General features: G+C 48.1%; 1 protein-coding gene across 1 annotated transcript in view; it reads left to right on the top strand.

Annotated features, from left to right (window-relative positions):
* The window catches only part of PAPSS2 (3'-phosphoadenosine 5'-phosphosulfate synthase 2), a 70,730-nt gene that overhangs the window by 34,058 nt on the left and 19,760 nt on the right, over nucleotides 1–16,912 (top strand). Inside the window, exons 2-7 of the mRNA XM_049646043.1 lie at nucleotides 4,323–4,440; nucleotides 7,709–7,944; nucleotides 8,649–8,787; nucleotides 9,624–9,742; nucleotides 9,878–9,991; nucleotides 11,907–12,018. Of these exons, the coding sequence (XP_049502000.1) occupies nucleotides 4,323–4,440; nucleotides 7,709–7,944; nucleotides 8,649–8,787; nucleotides 9,624–9,742; nucleotides 9,878–9,991; nucleotides 11,907–12,018 (838 nt within the window). The remainder of the gene's footprint in view (nucleotides 1–4,322; nucleotides 4,441–7,708; nucleotides 7,945–8,648; nucleotides 8,788–9,623; nucleotides 9,743–9,877; nucleotides 9,992–11,906; nucleotides 12,019–16,912) is intronic.

A 16,912-nucleotide genomic window follows, 5' to 3' on the forward strand; every position in this document is an offset into this window, starting at 1 on the left:
CACGCACCGAGGTGTGGAGTGTTTACTGGCTGGACCTTGGGTCAAAGATAATAATAATCACAACAGCAACAACAACAACATAGGGTGTATGTGTTTAACTCTTTGCCCCATTCGAAGTCCTGTCCTGCCTCACCTCCCCAGACCAGCCTTAGCGTGGACCCCAGTCCCTAGGTCGCTTCTGAGTCTGGCTGATTTAGACAAACAACCATGATTTCTCCAGACTAGATTAAATGCCCCCCGGGCCACGTAAGATTCACTGTCTTCCTGTGTGTCCTGTATTTTCTTTGATACTTTATATAGAGAATCATTTTATGTAATCCTTTCAGCAACCCTGTGAGGAAACTTCTCGGCCCCATTTTACAGAGCAGCCGGTGGAGGTTCCGTGATGTTATTAACATACCCAGAGTCCCAGAGCAAGGAAGGCTACGAAGCAGGTTTCAAACCCAGGTTTGCTGGACTCCAAACCCCATACTCACCCTACCCCTGTTAATGCTTCAGGGAGCCTTTCTGGGCCAGTGACTGGAAAAAGGGAGGGCTTTTTGCCACATTTTTCTTAGGGACCCAGAACAGAAATATGCCACCGACGTTATGGTTTCTGCTAAGAAGCAGTGCTCAATGAGGTGCTGAGGCTCTCTGTTGATACACGCAGGGAAGCAAACATTTTTTTTTTTTTTCTTTACCGTGTGTTTTGTCTTCCATAGAGAGCATTCTTTTTCTGACAGCCCCTTTCTTTCCAAAGTTTAGAACAGCAGCATATGCTCGCTAGAAGAGAGTAAAGGTTTCAGCAAAGCAAAGTTTTTGGCTGCCCCGCCCCTTTGCAGTTCAAATATCATTCGAAACATCTGTTTCTATTCTGTTTGCCTTTTGGAGAAAATCAAGGGAAGATATAAATAAGAAGCAAAAATGCTTTCCTGAAGCAAAAAGCCCAGTACCTGGCCATCTGAAAAGATTTTGTTTGTTGAGACATTGCTGGAATGATAGAACACTTGTACAAACATCAATGATTAAGATTCAGCTAATAAAAAACCCCGAAAAGTCAGAGGTGAACTATTAAACACTACAGTGGGAGCTTTTTTCCCCCAGTGGATTCTGAACTGTTTTTGAAAACCAAGCACTTGGTGGGAACACAATTTACAAGATGGTAACAAAGTTTCCACAGATGAAGAAAGTGTAGAGTTTATTCTGGATCTCCACCTGTGGCGAGAAAAAAAAAAAAAACAACAAAACAGCCCAAAGAGAGCAAAAGAACATCTTTGTGGACAAATTCAGCTCTGGTGGGTGTTCGTGCGTACAGGTGGGTGGCCATCCCTTAAGTCAAGGGTGTTGTGATTAGGATCAGAGCCCTTTTTTAATAAAGGCAACAGTGTGGAACAATAGAATTCCGTCATCTGAGTCTTGACATCTGAGTCTTGTTACATATTTTCTTCTTTGCTTCCTTTTTTTTTTTTTTTTATGGCTCTTTTTGTGTGTGTGGTAAAATTTACACGTAATGAAATGTCCATCTTAAGTAAATATTCCGGGAGGGCCAGCCGATGCACCTGTGTACTTCAAACCCTTGCCAAGACTTCCGACACTGCTCTCCCCTGGGGAAAGCTGCCGTTCTGACTTGGGGTGTGTGTGTGTGTGTGTGTGTGTGTGTGTGTGTGTGTGTCCTGTTTTCCCGTTGATGGATACTCGGCTCTTTGCGGTTTTTGTCCAAATGAAGTTGTACGTGTCTTTTTGTGGATACGTTTTCTCTCGAGTCCGTGCCTGTGAAACGTTTTCTCTGGAGTCATTGCGTACGAACGCAATTGCTGAGTGGTACTGGAGGTTAATGTTTAGTTTTACAAGGCACCTGCCGGACGTGTTTCCGGGATGGCCGTCCCACCTGACACCCTCCACTATTAACATGAGAGCGATGTCCTTGGTGCCATTCGATGTTAGCAATGGCGTCTCATTTGGGTCGCAGTTGGGATTCTCTCGTGACCCGTGACATCGAGCACTTCAGTACTCTCTGGCCGTTTGTGTGTCTTTGTGAACTGAGTGTTCAGATCTTCAAAGAGGATACAATGTATGTATGAGACCCTCCAGCTCTCCGGGGTGTGGGGCCCCACTTCATCTCTTCCGTCTATATTTCTCCCCAAAATGATGCCATCCTGCTTTGTTTAGTATCCTATTCCCGGTGCCTAGGATGGCCCCTGGCACAGAATAGGAGCTCATTTAAATAAATATTTGCTGAAAGAATCAATGAATGAACAGATGAACTGACTTTTGGATCTGATATCCAGACACGGTTTCCTTGACTGAATGGCAGTGATTAACCAGGAAACAGAGAGAAAAGGAAATTTTAATGTTCTCCTTGAGCTATAAAGTACTCTTGGCACGAAGGTCTCAGGATACCTTCAGGGGATTTGCTCGCCCGAGGGGAACAGATGCTAGAATATCTCACGAATGAATCTCATTTGACCTCATTTATGAACCGTCTCGTGCTTCTTGGGTTCTGACTGGGTTTGCTTGAAAGATCATCAGAGCCTCTAGCCCCAGAGGGTTTATGTGACTTAAACCAGATTCCACTGTGCCTTCGGGACCTAGCTGTTGGTTCCCTCTGACACTGAAAATGCCTGTCTCCTACCGGACTGCCCCTTTGCTGGGTTCCATGCCACCCTGGCGGGGCCCCGCCCACTGATGTATGCTGCGTTTCTGAGCCCCCAAGGGCCAGCAGGGGGCTGGCTCTTTCCCCTTGGTCTCCAAGCCATTTCCCTGGTCCTAACCCAGCTGGCTCCAGCCTCTCCTGATGGGGGTAGACACCCGGTAATCATCAGCAGCATCCATTGTCGCGGAGAACTTGACCATGTATAGAGTATGTTCACACCCATGATCTCATACAAGGTCCCAAACACTCCTAGCTGTATTCCTCTTTGTTGTTTTTTTTTTTTTTTCCCCAAATGAGGTGCCATAAAGAAGTAATTTAATTTGCTCCAGAGTATAAAATTGCCCACATGTGGCCCCGAGTTTTCTCTGGGACTTGCTTGAAGAATATCAGTAACCACCATATGGGTTCCCCCCTACCCACTGCCCTAGGATCACTTGTTGTTTAGGAAATGTCCACCCCAGACTATACTTACTGGCTCATGTTACCATTTTTATTCATCAGAGTGTAGGATCAGGATCAGATAATCCGTGCCCGTACTGGCTGATTTTATTACGGCCCAAATAAAGACACTCGAGATTTGAATTTGCCTCCAAGACTCATAACTGGCACATTTCTGCTTCTGCGGGGCTTTTTGAAAGATTAGAAAGTTCACACGCTGACCCTTGGGAAAGTAGAAGCAGAGGGTAGTGCTTGTGAAAAGCAGCCTCGGGCGCTGGGACTATAGTCTGAGTCTGCAGGGAGCTAGCTGGGTGTTGCTGTCTCAGCGCTTTACTCTGTGATCGTGATCGGGCTTCTTCCTGGCTCCGTAGAGAGAGGGGCTCAGTGAGCCCCTTCCTAGCACTTCCCCGGGGGCTGGGTTATCTGGGTTGTTTTCCACTGACATCCATAGCATTTGGTGAGAATAGGCACTTACAGAGACAAAGGCTTTCCCCTAACCATTATCTAAAGGTGCACATGAAAAAAATTAGAGAGAGATAAAGAGAGCATTTGAGAGGGGGGAGGGGGCAGAGAGAGGGAAAGAGAGAGAGAGAGAGAGAGAGAGAGAGAATCCCAAGCAGGCTCCACCATGTCATCACTGAGCCCAGTGAGGGGCTGGAACTCACGAACTGTGAGATCACGATCTGAGCCGAAATCAAAGTTGGGCGCTTAACTGACTGAGCCACCCAGGCTCCCCTAAAGGTGCACACTTTTATTTTTATTTTTTATTTATTTATTTATTTAAAAAAATTTTTTTTAACGTTTATTTATTTTTGAGACAGAGAGAGACAGAGCATGAATGGGGGAGGGTCAGAGAGAGGGAGATACAGAATCTGAAACAGGCTCCAGGCTCCGAGCCGTCAGCACAGAGCCCGACGCGGGGCTCGAACTCACGGACCGCGAGATCATGACCTGAGCCGAAGGTGGACGCTTAACCGACCGAGCCACCCAGGCGCCCCAAGGTGCACACTTTTAAATGTCACAGAACCAGAACTTTTACAGTGTGTCAGTAATTGTTTTATTCAATGATGCTTTCAACGGGTCATGGGGTGTATTCTAAAGGAGCATCTTTCTCTAAATTAGTAGAATTAATAACTGTCTAAGTTTCGGTTAGGGATGACTGTTAACGTCATCGGTTATTTAATTTTTTAGTTTTTGTATACGTAGTGTATTATTTTACTAACACGCTACTGGGCTTGGTCTTACTTTGTAGGAGAGCCAGCAGAAGTCCACCAACGTCGTCTATCAGGCCCACCACGTGAGCCGGAACAAGAGAGGCCAGGTGGTTGGGACACGGGGCGGATTCCGAGGATGCACCGTGTGGCTGACGGGTATGTTGCGTTGATAGATACGTATGCATTTTGTTAATTGAACACTGGTGCGTGACACACAATTTTAAGGAACTTTGTGTGATATATTACACATGTCACGTGTCTGTTGTAACACGGGAATGCGGCCGGCAACAGTGTGAAAAGCCTGGGCCTTAGCCCTCCCTCTGCCATCAGGGGGAAGAAGGCCTCTATTAAGGCACTGAGCTTCTTCTTGGTTCACGTCCTCTCTGGCAGGAAAGAAAGGGACAGGTTGATGATGATGGCATCGCTTTCAGCTAGCTCTAAAGCATCCTTGTGCCCAAACACATTTACTGGCAGATTCCTTATTTGACAACAAGCATTTGGCTGTCTATGAAGTTTTGGATGTTTAGAGATGTTCTTTATCGTTTTCTGATGTTTTAACATTGTGGGGAATGTTTCGCTTCAAAAAAAAAAGTAAGGTTCTGCATAAGAAGGAAAACCAGTGAACCTTCATTAGGCTGACGATTGCCCCTTGCAAATAGAAATAACTCAGTCCCGCGGAGGTGACCAAACGAATCTCCCTTTTCCTGTGTTTTTTGAAAAACATTTTTTTAACTTTTATTTATTATTGAGAGACAGAGAGACACAGAGCATGAATTGGGGAGAGGCAGAGACACAGAATCCGAAGGAGCCTCCAGGCTCTGAGCTGTCAGCACAGAGCCCGACGCGGGGCTCGAACTCACGGACCGCGAGATCGTGACCTGAGCCGAAGTCGGCCGCCTAACCGACTGAGCCACCCAGGCAGCCCCCTTTTTCTGTGTTTTTATAGTCTCAGAATGTCAAAGCTGCAGGTTAGTGACAGAACAGGAATTAGTCCTGGGCTGTCACCTTATACTCTGAGTACAAGGCGCAGGATGTGGATCCCTGGGAGAAGGCCAGCGTAGCCCGGACTCAAAAGGAAGTACCACGCACCCAGTATTTCAAATAGACGCAAAGATGTTTGCCCAGGTTCTGAGATCAACAAATGAGTTCCTCTCTGCTCACAGATGCGGATTCATTCCAACCCGAAGGGAACTCTCAAGAATATGGCGGGCAGGACCCACCTTACCCCTTCCCTTGCCGTTGAGTCTTTCCTGTTCCTGTCTCTATCAGCCTCATTCTTTCCCAAGTTTTTTCCCCGGTGCCGGAGGCACTTGCCTTTGGCTTCCTGGTTTCATCCCTCCGTGGCACAGCACGTTTTGCCAGCTGGCAGGGTGGGGATAGACAGCGGAGCAGGAGCTCGCTATAATCCGAACGGCGCTGTTCACCTGTCACGATTCCTGGAATCGCCCCCCAACTGCATCTCAGGGACACGCTGGGCAGCAGTAGACAAAACACGGCTCTGTGTTCCAGACGCTTCCCTCTTCTTACGTGTTTGCCTTCACGTGTTCAGTTTTTGTCCCGGGACATACACGCAGGGTCCGCGTTATCGAACGTGGAATGGCCTTAAAACCAAAAAGAGAACAGGTAGAAGAGGGAAGAAAAACCCAAAACCCTAAAGCATGCACTTCCCCTGTCTTTTTCTTACTCTTAAAAAAAGACATCTTTCCCCGATTTATTCCATGTTCTTAGGCTGCCAAGATAGGCTACTGACCGGGCAGACCAAGAGAAACCAAGTATTTCGAATCCAGAGACTTGGTTTGGAGCCCCAGCTGCACTTACATTAACTGTGTGACTTGGGACAAGGCAGCCAACCCGGCCAAACCTTGGTTTCTTATTTGTGAAATGAGAATCAGCACAGGACCGGCCTCCCGGGGACGGGGGTAGGAATAAAAGAAATAAAGCACGTAGGCACTGGGCCCGGTGCCTGGCCCGTAGTAAAGCTCTTGGGAAGTGTGATTCACGTTACCTCAGTGCATTAAAATAAATACACCAACAACCCGGTTTAATACAGTCACTGTGATTTAGCTCTTAGCTTTGAGACCTGAAGCAAAATCGAAGGGAATTTCTATTATTTCTCTCCTTTTCCGACGTGAGAGAACATGACAGAGATTCGGGAGTCCTGCTTCTCCTACCCCACACCAGACACACTTCTAAGAGGAATTTATCACCTGTGTCCCTATTCGAATGAAACTGAGTCACACACTAATATAATAGTGCCTTCAACAGTGATTTACGAAGATGCTGGTGCCTTCCTCATGGAGCCATTTCTACTCCTGCTTCTCTGTGAAGGCCAAGGGCCTGATTGGAAAACATAACTAAACCTCGGAAACCGATTGTTTACTTTTGTATCTCCCCTTTCTTTCCAAGTCTATTTTTTTTTAAGCTTATTTTTTTTTAGTAATCTTTATACCCAACGTGGGGCTTGAACTCACGACCCTGAGATCAAGAGTCACATGTCCCTCTGCCTGAGCCAGCCAGGCGCCCCTCTTTCCAAGTCTTTATTCCTCTCTGTCTTTGACCCCTGCTTTTCTCTTACTTTTTTTTTGTCCTTTCTCTCCTTCCCCCTGCCATCTTCTTTGTGTTAAGCCCTTGTCCTTCTTTTCTCCCCCCGTAACTTTTCCTCTCCCACACCCGGCTGGCTGCCCGACCGTGGCTTGGTGCTATGCTGCATTTTCGGATTTAGAGATCTTTGGGACAACTGGAGTTTTGGACTGCTACATTTCCAGGGCAGTTGAGGTTGTGAGCTCTTAAGTAATTTTGGGCAGTCAGCTTTGTCTTTCTCCTCACGACTTCCCTCATAGAGAAACTATAAAGTGTGGCGTCTCCGTCATTGTGCCTCGAAACCGGGGGAAGAGGCACATGGCAACTCAGTTCTCGCGTGAAGACTCCAGGCACCTGACCGTGCATCGGTCTCCTGGCTCAGGACTGTCTTCCTGTTTCGAGAGTCGTTTTGGAAAACATCTTGAAGCCAGAGGGGTCTGTCGTCCAAAATGGTTATCAGCCTCCACAGGAGAGGTGGGCCTCCCGCTCTCCGTGACTGGCTGTCCCCTCCACCCCAGGTGATTCCTGTCGGGAGGGGCCGCGAGATATTCTGATTCTTTTTTTTTTTTTTTTTTTCTCAAGAGAAGCCAGGATCTGGATTTGCACGCACAGTGTTCTGATCTTGCAAATACCCTTCAGGCAAAATAGGACACACCAAGAACCACGTGTAACCCCCCTGGGCCCCCCAACTTAGGAACCCCACTTGCTATGAAATGCTATAATTCTAACACGGAACAGCCGGCTATTTCAACAAGGAAGTGCAAATACTTGACTCGTAGCAAACTGTGCTTTTTTCCTCGATTTTTGTGGTATTGATTTGAGATCAACTGGTTGAAATGAACAGGTCTCTCCGGTGCTGGAAAAACGACAATAAGTTTTGCTCTGGAAGAGTACCTTGTGTCCCACGGCATCCCGTGCTACTCCCTCGATGGGGACAATGTCCGTCACGGCCTGAACAAAAACCTCGGATTCTCTCCCGGGGACAGAGAGGAAAACATCCGCCGAATCGCCGAGGTGGCCAAGCTGTTCGCTGACGCTGGTCTGGTCTGTATTACCAGCTTCATTTCTCCGTTCACGAAGGTAAGATGATGTGGCCCTTCCCCCCCCCCCCCCCCCCCCCCCCCCCCCCCCCCCCCCCCCCCCCCCGATGCCAGTGCTTCTGAACCTCCGGAGAGAGGAGTCAGGTGGAGGAGAGGGCACCAGCGAATGTTGTCTTTTCAATTTCCCCCACTCTTTCTTCTCTTGCTCCCCCATTTCCTGTTTCATATTGGTTATGTAAAGAGAGTTCCTTCATTTCCAGATGCCGGGCCACCGGCTGACATAAACCCTTCCGCACTCAGCACCGTGAGGGACATCTGGCCACAGTTGAAAGGAAGAAAAAGTTAAACAAAAAAAGTCAAAGCCTCTCTAATCTCATTTCTCCAAAAAGTCCGAATGCTTATGGTTTGCTGAAGAAAACGGGCAGTTCAGTGGGGGCCTGGGTGGCTCAGTCCGTTAAGCGCCCGACTTCGGTTCAGGTCACGATCTTGCGGTCTGTGGGTCGGGGCCCCGCATCGGGCTCTGCGCTGACAGCTCAGAGCCTGCTTGGGATCCTCTGTCTCCCTCTCTCTCTCTGCCCCTCCTCCCCTCGTGCTACCTCTGTCTCTCTCAAAATAAATAAACAAACTTAAAAAAAAACCTAAAAAAACCCCCAACAACTATCAAGTCCCAGAGCCCACACCGTTTTGTGAGGGAGCTTTCCATGGCCAAAGCTCTGCTTACCCTCTCCAATGTGTTTTCTCCAGGACCGTGAGAACGCCCGCAAGATCCACGAATCGGCAGGACTGCCGTTCTTTGAAATATTTGTTGACGCGCCTCTAAACATCTGCGAAAGTAGAGATGTCAAAGGTCTCTACAAGCGGGCCCGAGCTGGCGAGATCAAAGGTAGGGGAGCCAGCGCTGTGGCCCGTGCGCAAGTTACTTCTGCCGCTGAGCCTTGGCAGTCTGTCCCCACAAACCCGTCTGAGGTTTCAAAACCCGTTTTCCAAAATCGCATTAGCACACCCAACTTTTTGTCAAGCCACAGTATGTTAAAAAATTGTTTTTTTAATGTTATTTTTGAGAGAGAGGGAGAGACGGAGCGTGAGCGGGGGAGGGGCAGAAAGCGAGGGAGACACAGAATCCGAAGCGGGCTCCAGGCCCCGAGCTGTCGGCACAGAGCCCGACGCGGGGCTCGAACCCATGACCCGTGAGATCATGGCCTGAGCCGAAGTCGGACACTTAACCGACTCAGCCACCCAGGCGCCCCCAAAGCACAATATATTCACGATGTCCCAGGGCTAATTAAAAGGTGGGCTTGTATTTTCCAAGAACTATCACCTCGGTCGTGAGTAGTAAAGTTCACGGAACTGAAATGGGTTTGTGCACATGAGTGTGTGTCTAGAGGGGATGGCTTTAGACTTTTCTCTTCTGCTTGTCTTCCTTTTAGATTCTAATCAGCTCCAGAGGGCTTGGACCTCCCCAAATTTTGTTGATAATTTGGGGCTTTCTATGTGGAAAATACAGCTGTGTGTGTGTGTGTGTGTGTGTGTGTGTGTGTGTGTGTGTGCGCGCGCGCATGCATACTTTATCCCTGGCTAAAGGTCAAGGGTGGCCGATGACCTTTTCTGTTATAATCTAAATCCTCAGCTTAACGCATGATTCTGACCCATGTTATGCCTTGTTGTTTAAAAAGACTGTTCTGTTGGTGCTGATGTGATCTTCACCCTTGTGCCCGGCAGGGTTCACAGGTATTGATTCCGATTACGAGAAACCCGAAACTCCCGAGCTTGTGCTCAAAACCAACTTGTCTCCAGTGAGTGACTGTGTCCAGCAGGTGGTGGAGCTCCTGCAGGAGCAGGTGGGTGGCCCGGCCGTCTTTCCTTCTTTCTCTTTTTTTCTGAAGTTGAACCAAATCACAGAAGATCATTTATTTACCAAGGCATCCTTCTTACCGTTTTCATTTCAAATTGTTACCAATTCCGCTTCATTGCAGAACATCGTACCCCACACTATAATGAAAGGCATCCACGAACTCTTTGTGCCAGAGAACAAACTTGACCAAGTCCGAGCTGAGGCCGAAGCTCTCCCTTCGTTAGCAATTACCAAGGTAAGACAGACAGTGCAGACTGACCGCAGCAGAACCAGGCGTAATGGCGGTCGTTATAGTCCATTTACAATCACTCTTAATAATGAGGACGGAATGGGGGCGCCTGGGTGGCTCAGTCGGTTAAGCGTCCGACTTCGGCTCAGGTCATGATCTCGCGGTTCGTGAGTTCGAGCCCTGCGTTGGTCTCTGTGCTGACAGCTTGGAGCCTGGAGCCCGCTTCGGATTCTGTGTCTCCCTCTCTCGCTCTGCCCTTCCCTGGTTGATGCTCTGTCTCTATCTCTCTCTCAGAAAATAAATATTTAAAAAAAATAGGGGCACCCAGGTGGCTCAGTTGGTTAAGCATCCAACTTTGACTCAGGTCATGATCTCATGGTTTGTACTTTGACTCAGGTCATGATCTCATGGTTTGTGGGTTCAAGCCCCACATCGGGCTCGGTGCTGACAGCTGGGAGCCTGGAGCCCGCTTCGGATTCTGTGTCTCCCTCGCTTTCTCCCCCTCCCCCACTCATGCTCTGTTTCTCTCTCTTCTCTGTCTCAAAAATAAACATTAAAAATTTTTTTTAATAATAAGGAAGGTATGGGTGAGGGAGGTACAATGTCCATAAAGAAAAACACTTCATTTTTTTTTTTTAAAACCTCTTCTTCAAGAGATTAAAAAAAAAAATTTCCCATGAAGAACTGCCCCAGGGCCCTGGTCGATGCCACAGACAGGGAATGTAGCTTCTGGTATGCACAGGGCAGCGTGACATGAGTGTTGTTGTATCTTCAGTTATGCAAAAGTACAGGCATCGGGCAATATTGATTGGTTGGCAACTGCTGAGAAAATAGTTTTTTCAGAATGCCAGTGTTCTTTGGGGCAGTCGAGAAGGAATTTGGAGAAAACCAGTCACCCCGTGATCTAAAGTCACAGGAATCTTTTTCTACTCTGCAAATCCTACTTTTTCCTAACGAGGCAGAGTCCAGCCTCAGTGGAGGGTGTAGACTGCTTCGGTCACATTGAATTTACTGCCCGGCACAGGGAAATACCACCTCGGCAAACTGTACTACACGCGTCTGCCTTCCTATGGGTCAGTACCAGTCGGTCCATAGCAGGCGATCACATCTTCACTGGTACCTTTTTGTTATCCTTGAAAACCCCGGACGGTTTTGAAAGAGGCACAGTAAGTTGGGAACCTGTTTCCGCTCACTTGTTCTCTATGAAGTCGTGAAAAATTTATAAGCAGAACCCCCTGGCCCCACAAAATAAATTCTGAGGCCTCCAGCGCTCCAGAAAAATGTTATTATGTATTGCTGTACGTAATTATAATTGCGGTGTGGAATGATAGTTTCAATAACAACATGGGCTGCAGGGTACAGCAGAGCTTCAAATAACCTAATAATTATTTTTTTGGCCCTAGGGTCGGCAGGAAAGGGCATCCGAGCAATGACGCATGATTAGGGTTTTAAAGGATGAGTAAGGTTTCTCCATGAGCCCAAGGGGCCAGGGTTTGCAGGGCTCTCAGTATCACGCTAAGAATTTGGGACTTTTAGAGTCAATGATTTGGCAATTTCAGTCGACTAACTAGTACATGTGGTGAAAGCGTGTGGCCATCCCAGAATTTTCTGTAGGAAAAAAGGAAAAGAGATTGAACGGTGAATGTTCACACAGCTGCACACCCTCGGGAAATCTGCAGCCTGAGGCGGTCAAAGAGGTCGCCTCCATTTGAAATCTTTTCCCTACACTCCAGTAGGAAAGTTTTAGACTCGAACTTAATCTGATCCCTGGATCATGGGTCAGCATAAAAGTGGGAAGACTGAAAACAGAAAAACTTTTGCCTTTTTCTCCTGACAGCTGAGTAAGAAAGGGCTTGCCCCGGGGCCAGATGGCTGAGAAACGAGCTTCTGGAAATGTTCACCTGTTTCTTGTGTTTTGCAGCTGGATCTGCAGTGGGTCCAAGTTTTGAGCGAAGGCTGGGCCACTCCCCTCAAAGGGTTCATGCGAGAGAAGGAATACCTACAGGCTGTTCACTTTGACACCCTGCTGGATGGTACGGGCTCTCCCTGTTTGTTTCTCACTCTTCGTTGTTATAGGAAAAAAATCTTTCTCGGAAATCTTCACAGGATCAAGGAACGTTCATTCTTAGTGTTATTTCTCGGGTCGCACATCTTAACCGTGGAGAAACATTTAGATCATGTATGGTGGGTCTAATTCTATCATGCGTAAATTCCATTTTTAGGACTTTTTTCATGATCCTTGAGGGATTAGTGATTATTTGAATCTAAGGGCCTGAAAAAGGAAGGTTTTACTTGCACGCAAAGCCGAGAGAAGGTGAAGTGTTTCACCGCACTTGTGCTGGTGTTTAGAATCGAGTCGGGAGCACCGTTGCCGGCCGCTGGGACCCCCCTGGGGCAGCCAGGGAGAAGCTAGCCCAGGGTCCTGATGTGCAGGGTGCCCCTCAGCCCCCGGACTGCTGGGTCACATGTTATCGCAGCAGCTGCATTCCTCGGTGGATGAAAGTGTCACTGTTCATGCCCTTCCACGAGATCAACGCGGTGGCTTCCTCCTAACCCTCACAGGGAGCATTAAGTCAGCCTTCTGGGCACAGGCTGAATGACTTTAGAGAACTGACTGGTCCAGGTCGGAAGCACGTGTTATTCAGAAAACTTCCGGCCCCTTCCGTGATCATTTCCTTCCCAGAACTGCCTGTACTTGTCAAATGGAACTTGTCTGTTTCAAGACTCTCCGCCCCCCCCCCCCCCCCAGGAATGGCTCCTAAGTGGGAGGGGCTGGGAAAGCCCCCCGGGATTTGTAACACTAAGCAGGGCTCCCAGACCTTTTCGGAAGAAACATCAAATCAGATGTTCTTTCTTGACAAAAGATGCTGACGTTCTGAGCGTGTGACTCTGCCTAGGGAATGGGGCAGAAAGGCAGAATCAGAACTCCGAGAAGGCTCTGGTCAAAGTAGACCCTCCCCTCTTATTCCCCTGTTGGGCCTGAGAAAGTGCCATCGCCCGAGACCTTCATTCCTCAGATACGGTAACATTCCCAAATACGATTGCTCTCCTTGTAGCCTGCCTTTACAACAACAATAGTAACGTGCGTCTGTAGGCTTTCCCCGTCTCCAGGGCATACTCTCGGGCCTTATTTAACTTGATCTTCATGAAAGTCCTGGAAGACGGGCAACGATGCTCGCCCCCTTGGCAGACGAGGAAGCAGATCTCGGGCAAAGTGCTTTGCTCGAGTTCATGCCCCTCGTCCAGGACCAGAGACCAGAACCTCCCGACTTCTGGCCCAGAGCGATTTCATACCAGGCTGTTCTCCTGGCGTCCTTTCCGATAGAAGTTAGAAGGCCAGGACGTCTGACGTTTACCTCGATGTCTTAATTGCGACACATGCCGAACACAGGCGGTGTCAAGTAAACGTCACGGGGCCCAGCAGCCAAACGCGGACGAGAAGAGGTTGACCACAAGCACCCCGACCACCCTTGTGGCTCGGAGACTGGCAAACCGCAGTGTAAGTGAGGGCTTAATTCCAGACACGGCGCTGTCACCTTTTGACAGGTACTTGTTCCGGAAAGAAAAATACAAGGGCGGTGGGCGCAGGTGCAGAAGTCAGCATTGGTGGAAATTCGGGGTCCTTCACCCCGGGGTCTAGGACTTCGTCGTGGGGGGCACAGAAACCATCCTAGGATAGGCCCCAATCATTTGTGGTTTAAGGGGGGGGGTGGAAGGGGCATTTTCCTGGGTTGAGAGTTCCTAGCTTTTGGTAGATTCTTAAAGGAGTCTGTGGTCCAACAAGATGAACAGCGAATGCTGTAATAATCCATCTGGAGAATTTAGGCAAATCTCGCTCCCTCCTTCACACACCATTTCAATGTCAGTTTATGGTGTTCTTCAATTGGTCAAACACCTCGATTTTCTCCTTATTCGGTCCTCACCACCATGAGGTAGATGAAGCCCTTACCGCGGCCCTCCCTGCTCATGCCGTCACGTTCCCCCCCCCCCCAAAGCCTACCAGTACGGAGACATGAGTGAGGCCACTTTGCCATCGATACTGGGGTCCCACGAGCTCCCGATTCCTACCTGCTGCCGCAGAAACCCCAGTCCTCCCCCCAAACCCACAAGCAAGCATCTGCGGGAGTTCTCCAGGGTGTGTTTCGTATGGTCACGAGTCAGGCCACGGCCACGTGGATCCGTGTGGTTGTCGCACCCACAGAGGTACGGGTCCCACCAGCTCACTCCAGCCACTAAAGCCTCTGTGCCCACAGGGCACAGACTCTCTCGAGTGGGAAGGAAAATGTTCCCTTCCTCCGGGCTGCCCTCAGTCAAGGACTCTCCAGTGCACTGCTTGAGTCCCAGGGTGTTAGAGAGTTGGGTGAAACCTCTTGGGATGAGTACACATGCCTTTATGGTCCTCTGGTTGCCAGTCAGCAGGAGTCCGGATCACATGCCATGCTGCTTCTTGACCCTTACCCCTTCCCACCTGTAGGGCCTGTTTCTGGGACTCTTTGCAAGACTCCTTCCACCCCCCGCCCCCCCCCCCGTGAGGATTTTCTGCTGGCTCTACCGTCTACCCCGGAGTCAACCACAGTCCCACTGGACACGGGTCCGCAACCCCAATTGTAGTTGCAATTCAAAAGTGCCCCCCACCCGAGACGCCTCCTCGACTCCTATGTAAACTGATTAATAAAAACAGACACCAGGGAAATGGAGGCGGGACATCACAGTGGGAAGAGTGCGAGCTTTGGATCCACACTGCGTTCATAGGCTAGTGATTTGCTAGGAACCTGGGGCAAATTAGTTACCTCTTTGGCCCCAGCTCCCTCATGTGTGGATGCTCATAACCGTACCTACCACATTGGGATGCTGAAAGTTTAAGGAACGACCGGTCCATGAGTAAATGTTCCATATATGAACAGAGCCCCACTGCATACAATGAAAAGACCCTGAAATCTTGGAGAGACTCTGTGGCCATAGTTACATCAGTTTGGAAGCAGCACAGATAAGGTGTTCATCGGTTAGCCAGTAAATATTTACGGAGTGTCCTCCCGTGCCAAGTTTAGGTTTGTTCTAGCTGCTGGAGGTAGAGTGGTAGTGAAGACAGATGTGAGCTTGCGAGGACAGATACACAGCCCAGTTTCCGAACCCTAGAACAGTGGGTTCTTCCCCCCCACCCCGTCCCACATCAGTGGTTGCCAAGCCTGTTCTTCTTTAAGCCAAATAACGTGTTAATTTCAGTGAAATCCGAGGCAGTCTATGCAACAGAATGGGTGGGCTTGGCCTCCCTCCCCGCTGGACGGCAGCCCGGAGGGGGTCGGGAGGAAACGGCTTGCAACCCTGTTCTGTGCTACATCCGTGACGGTCTCATGGGAGGGGTTGGCCTCTGACGGCTTTTGGACTGTGTAGACACAGTTAAATTCCAAACAGCGATGGGTGTGTATATCAGAAGGTCGAACACGATATCATTCATAGGGACATCGTTTTAATCAGTCCACGAAAGTCTGAGTGACCACCACTGACCATTTGAAATTTCTGTGGCCACAGACACGTAGTCTCCAACTTTGGCCATCAAACAACTGTATATTTCTTGATCACTTATAATCTGCAGGCAGTATTTTCTTTTTATTCGGACCATGTCTCCCAGAAGTATTTTTAAAAAAATTTTTTAATGTTTATTTTATTTTTGAGAGAGAGACAGAGTGTGAGCAGGGGAGGGGCAGAGAGAGGGAAACACAGAATCTGAATTAGGCTCCAGGCTCTGTGCTGATAGCACAGAGCCCGACATGGGGCTTGAACTCATGAGCCATGAGATCATGACCTGAGCCGAAGCCGAATGTTCAACTGACTCAGCCATCCAGGTGCCCCTATTTTGTTCATTTTAATTTTCTCGAAGGTTCACATTTCTCCTTAAATTAAAAAGCAAAACAAAACAAACAGAAACCTCAGCCTACTCAGTCCAAAAGCAAAAAAAAAAAAAATTTTTTTTTAAGTGTTTGTGATGATTGCATAACATGAGTTACTCCTTATATTACTCAAGGATCTACTTTCATGTCCATTGATTATACCACTTTATTTTTCACTAGATACAGAGTTTTGAGGTTGTTACAGATCCTCAGGGCATAAATGTCTCATCTGAATTTTTTAAAATGGCACCTCAAGCTTGTCAAGTTCTTGACTGGTGGCACTTGAGGAGGGTCACAACATGGTGGCCTTGTGAGTCTTGACCGTTTGATGACGTCTTATGTAGCCCTGACTTGCCAAGACGGGGCTTGAGGGCTTTCCATATATCCCCCCCAGCATTTATTTAGCACCTAATGTGTTCTGACCCCGGTGTTTAACACAGGATATCACATTTAATCCGGATAACACCACCGTGAAGATATTTTGCTCCTATGAGGAAATAAGTATTGGAAAGATTAAATAACTCGAAGCCCGGATTGAAATCCAAGTTATCTTGGTTCTAGTTTTTGTACTTGTTCTACTAGGCATACTTGTGTGTGCTTTAAATATCTGGGATTCCAGGACATTCTAGAACAGTTTGCTACTACGCCTACCAATACCTGGTTTGGAGCCATTTGGTAGTAGTTATACAACATCACATATTTGTAAGAGACAACTTTTTGCTGAAGTAGGAGGTGCCTCTGGCATATGCTGTAATTATTTTAAAACAGATAATCATCTAAGTATTGCTTGTGGATTGCACTGAACGACATTTCAGTACAAATTCTGCTGTCACCAGCTTTTTGCGGTCATATACTCTTTAGAGCAGAAGCAAAAGGCTCAGTGCGTTTATCTGTTGTATGTGTGACGTTGTGTATTAGGAATTTGTTCTTTGACATTGTTGCTTTAAGATTATCTTGGTGGAGAGCTGAAAACATGTTTCTTAATTGTGTTTGTATTTCTCTAGGCATGGTCCTTCCTGGTATGTACTTTAACTTTCCA

The sequence above is a fragment of the Panthera uncia genome, chromosome D2 (assembly GCF_023721935.1).
Source record: "Panthera uncia isolate 11264 chromosome D2, Puncia_PCG_1.0, whole genome shotgun sequence".
Taxonomy (NCBI): domain Eukaryota; kingdom Metazoa; phylum Chordata; class Mammalia; order Carnivora; family Felidae; genus Panthera; species Panthera uncia.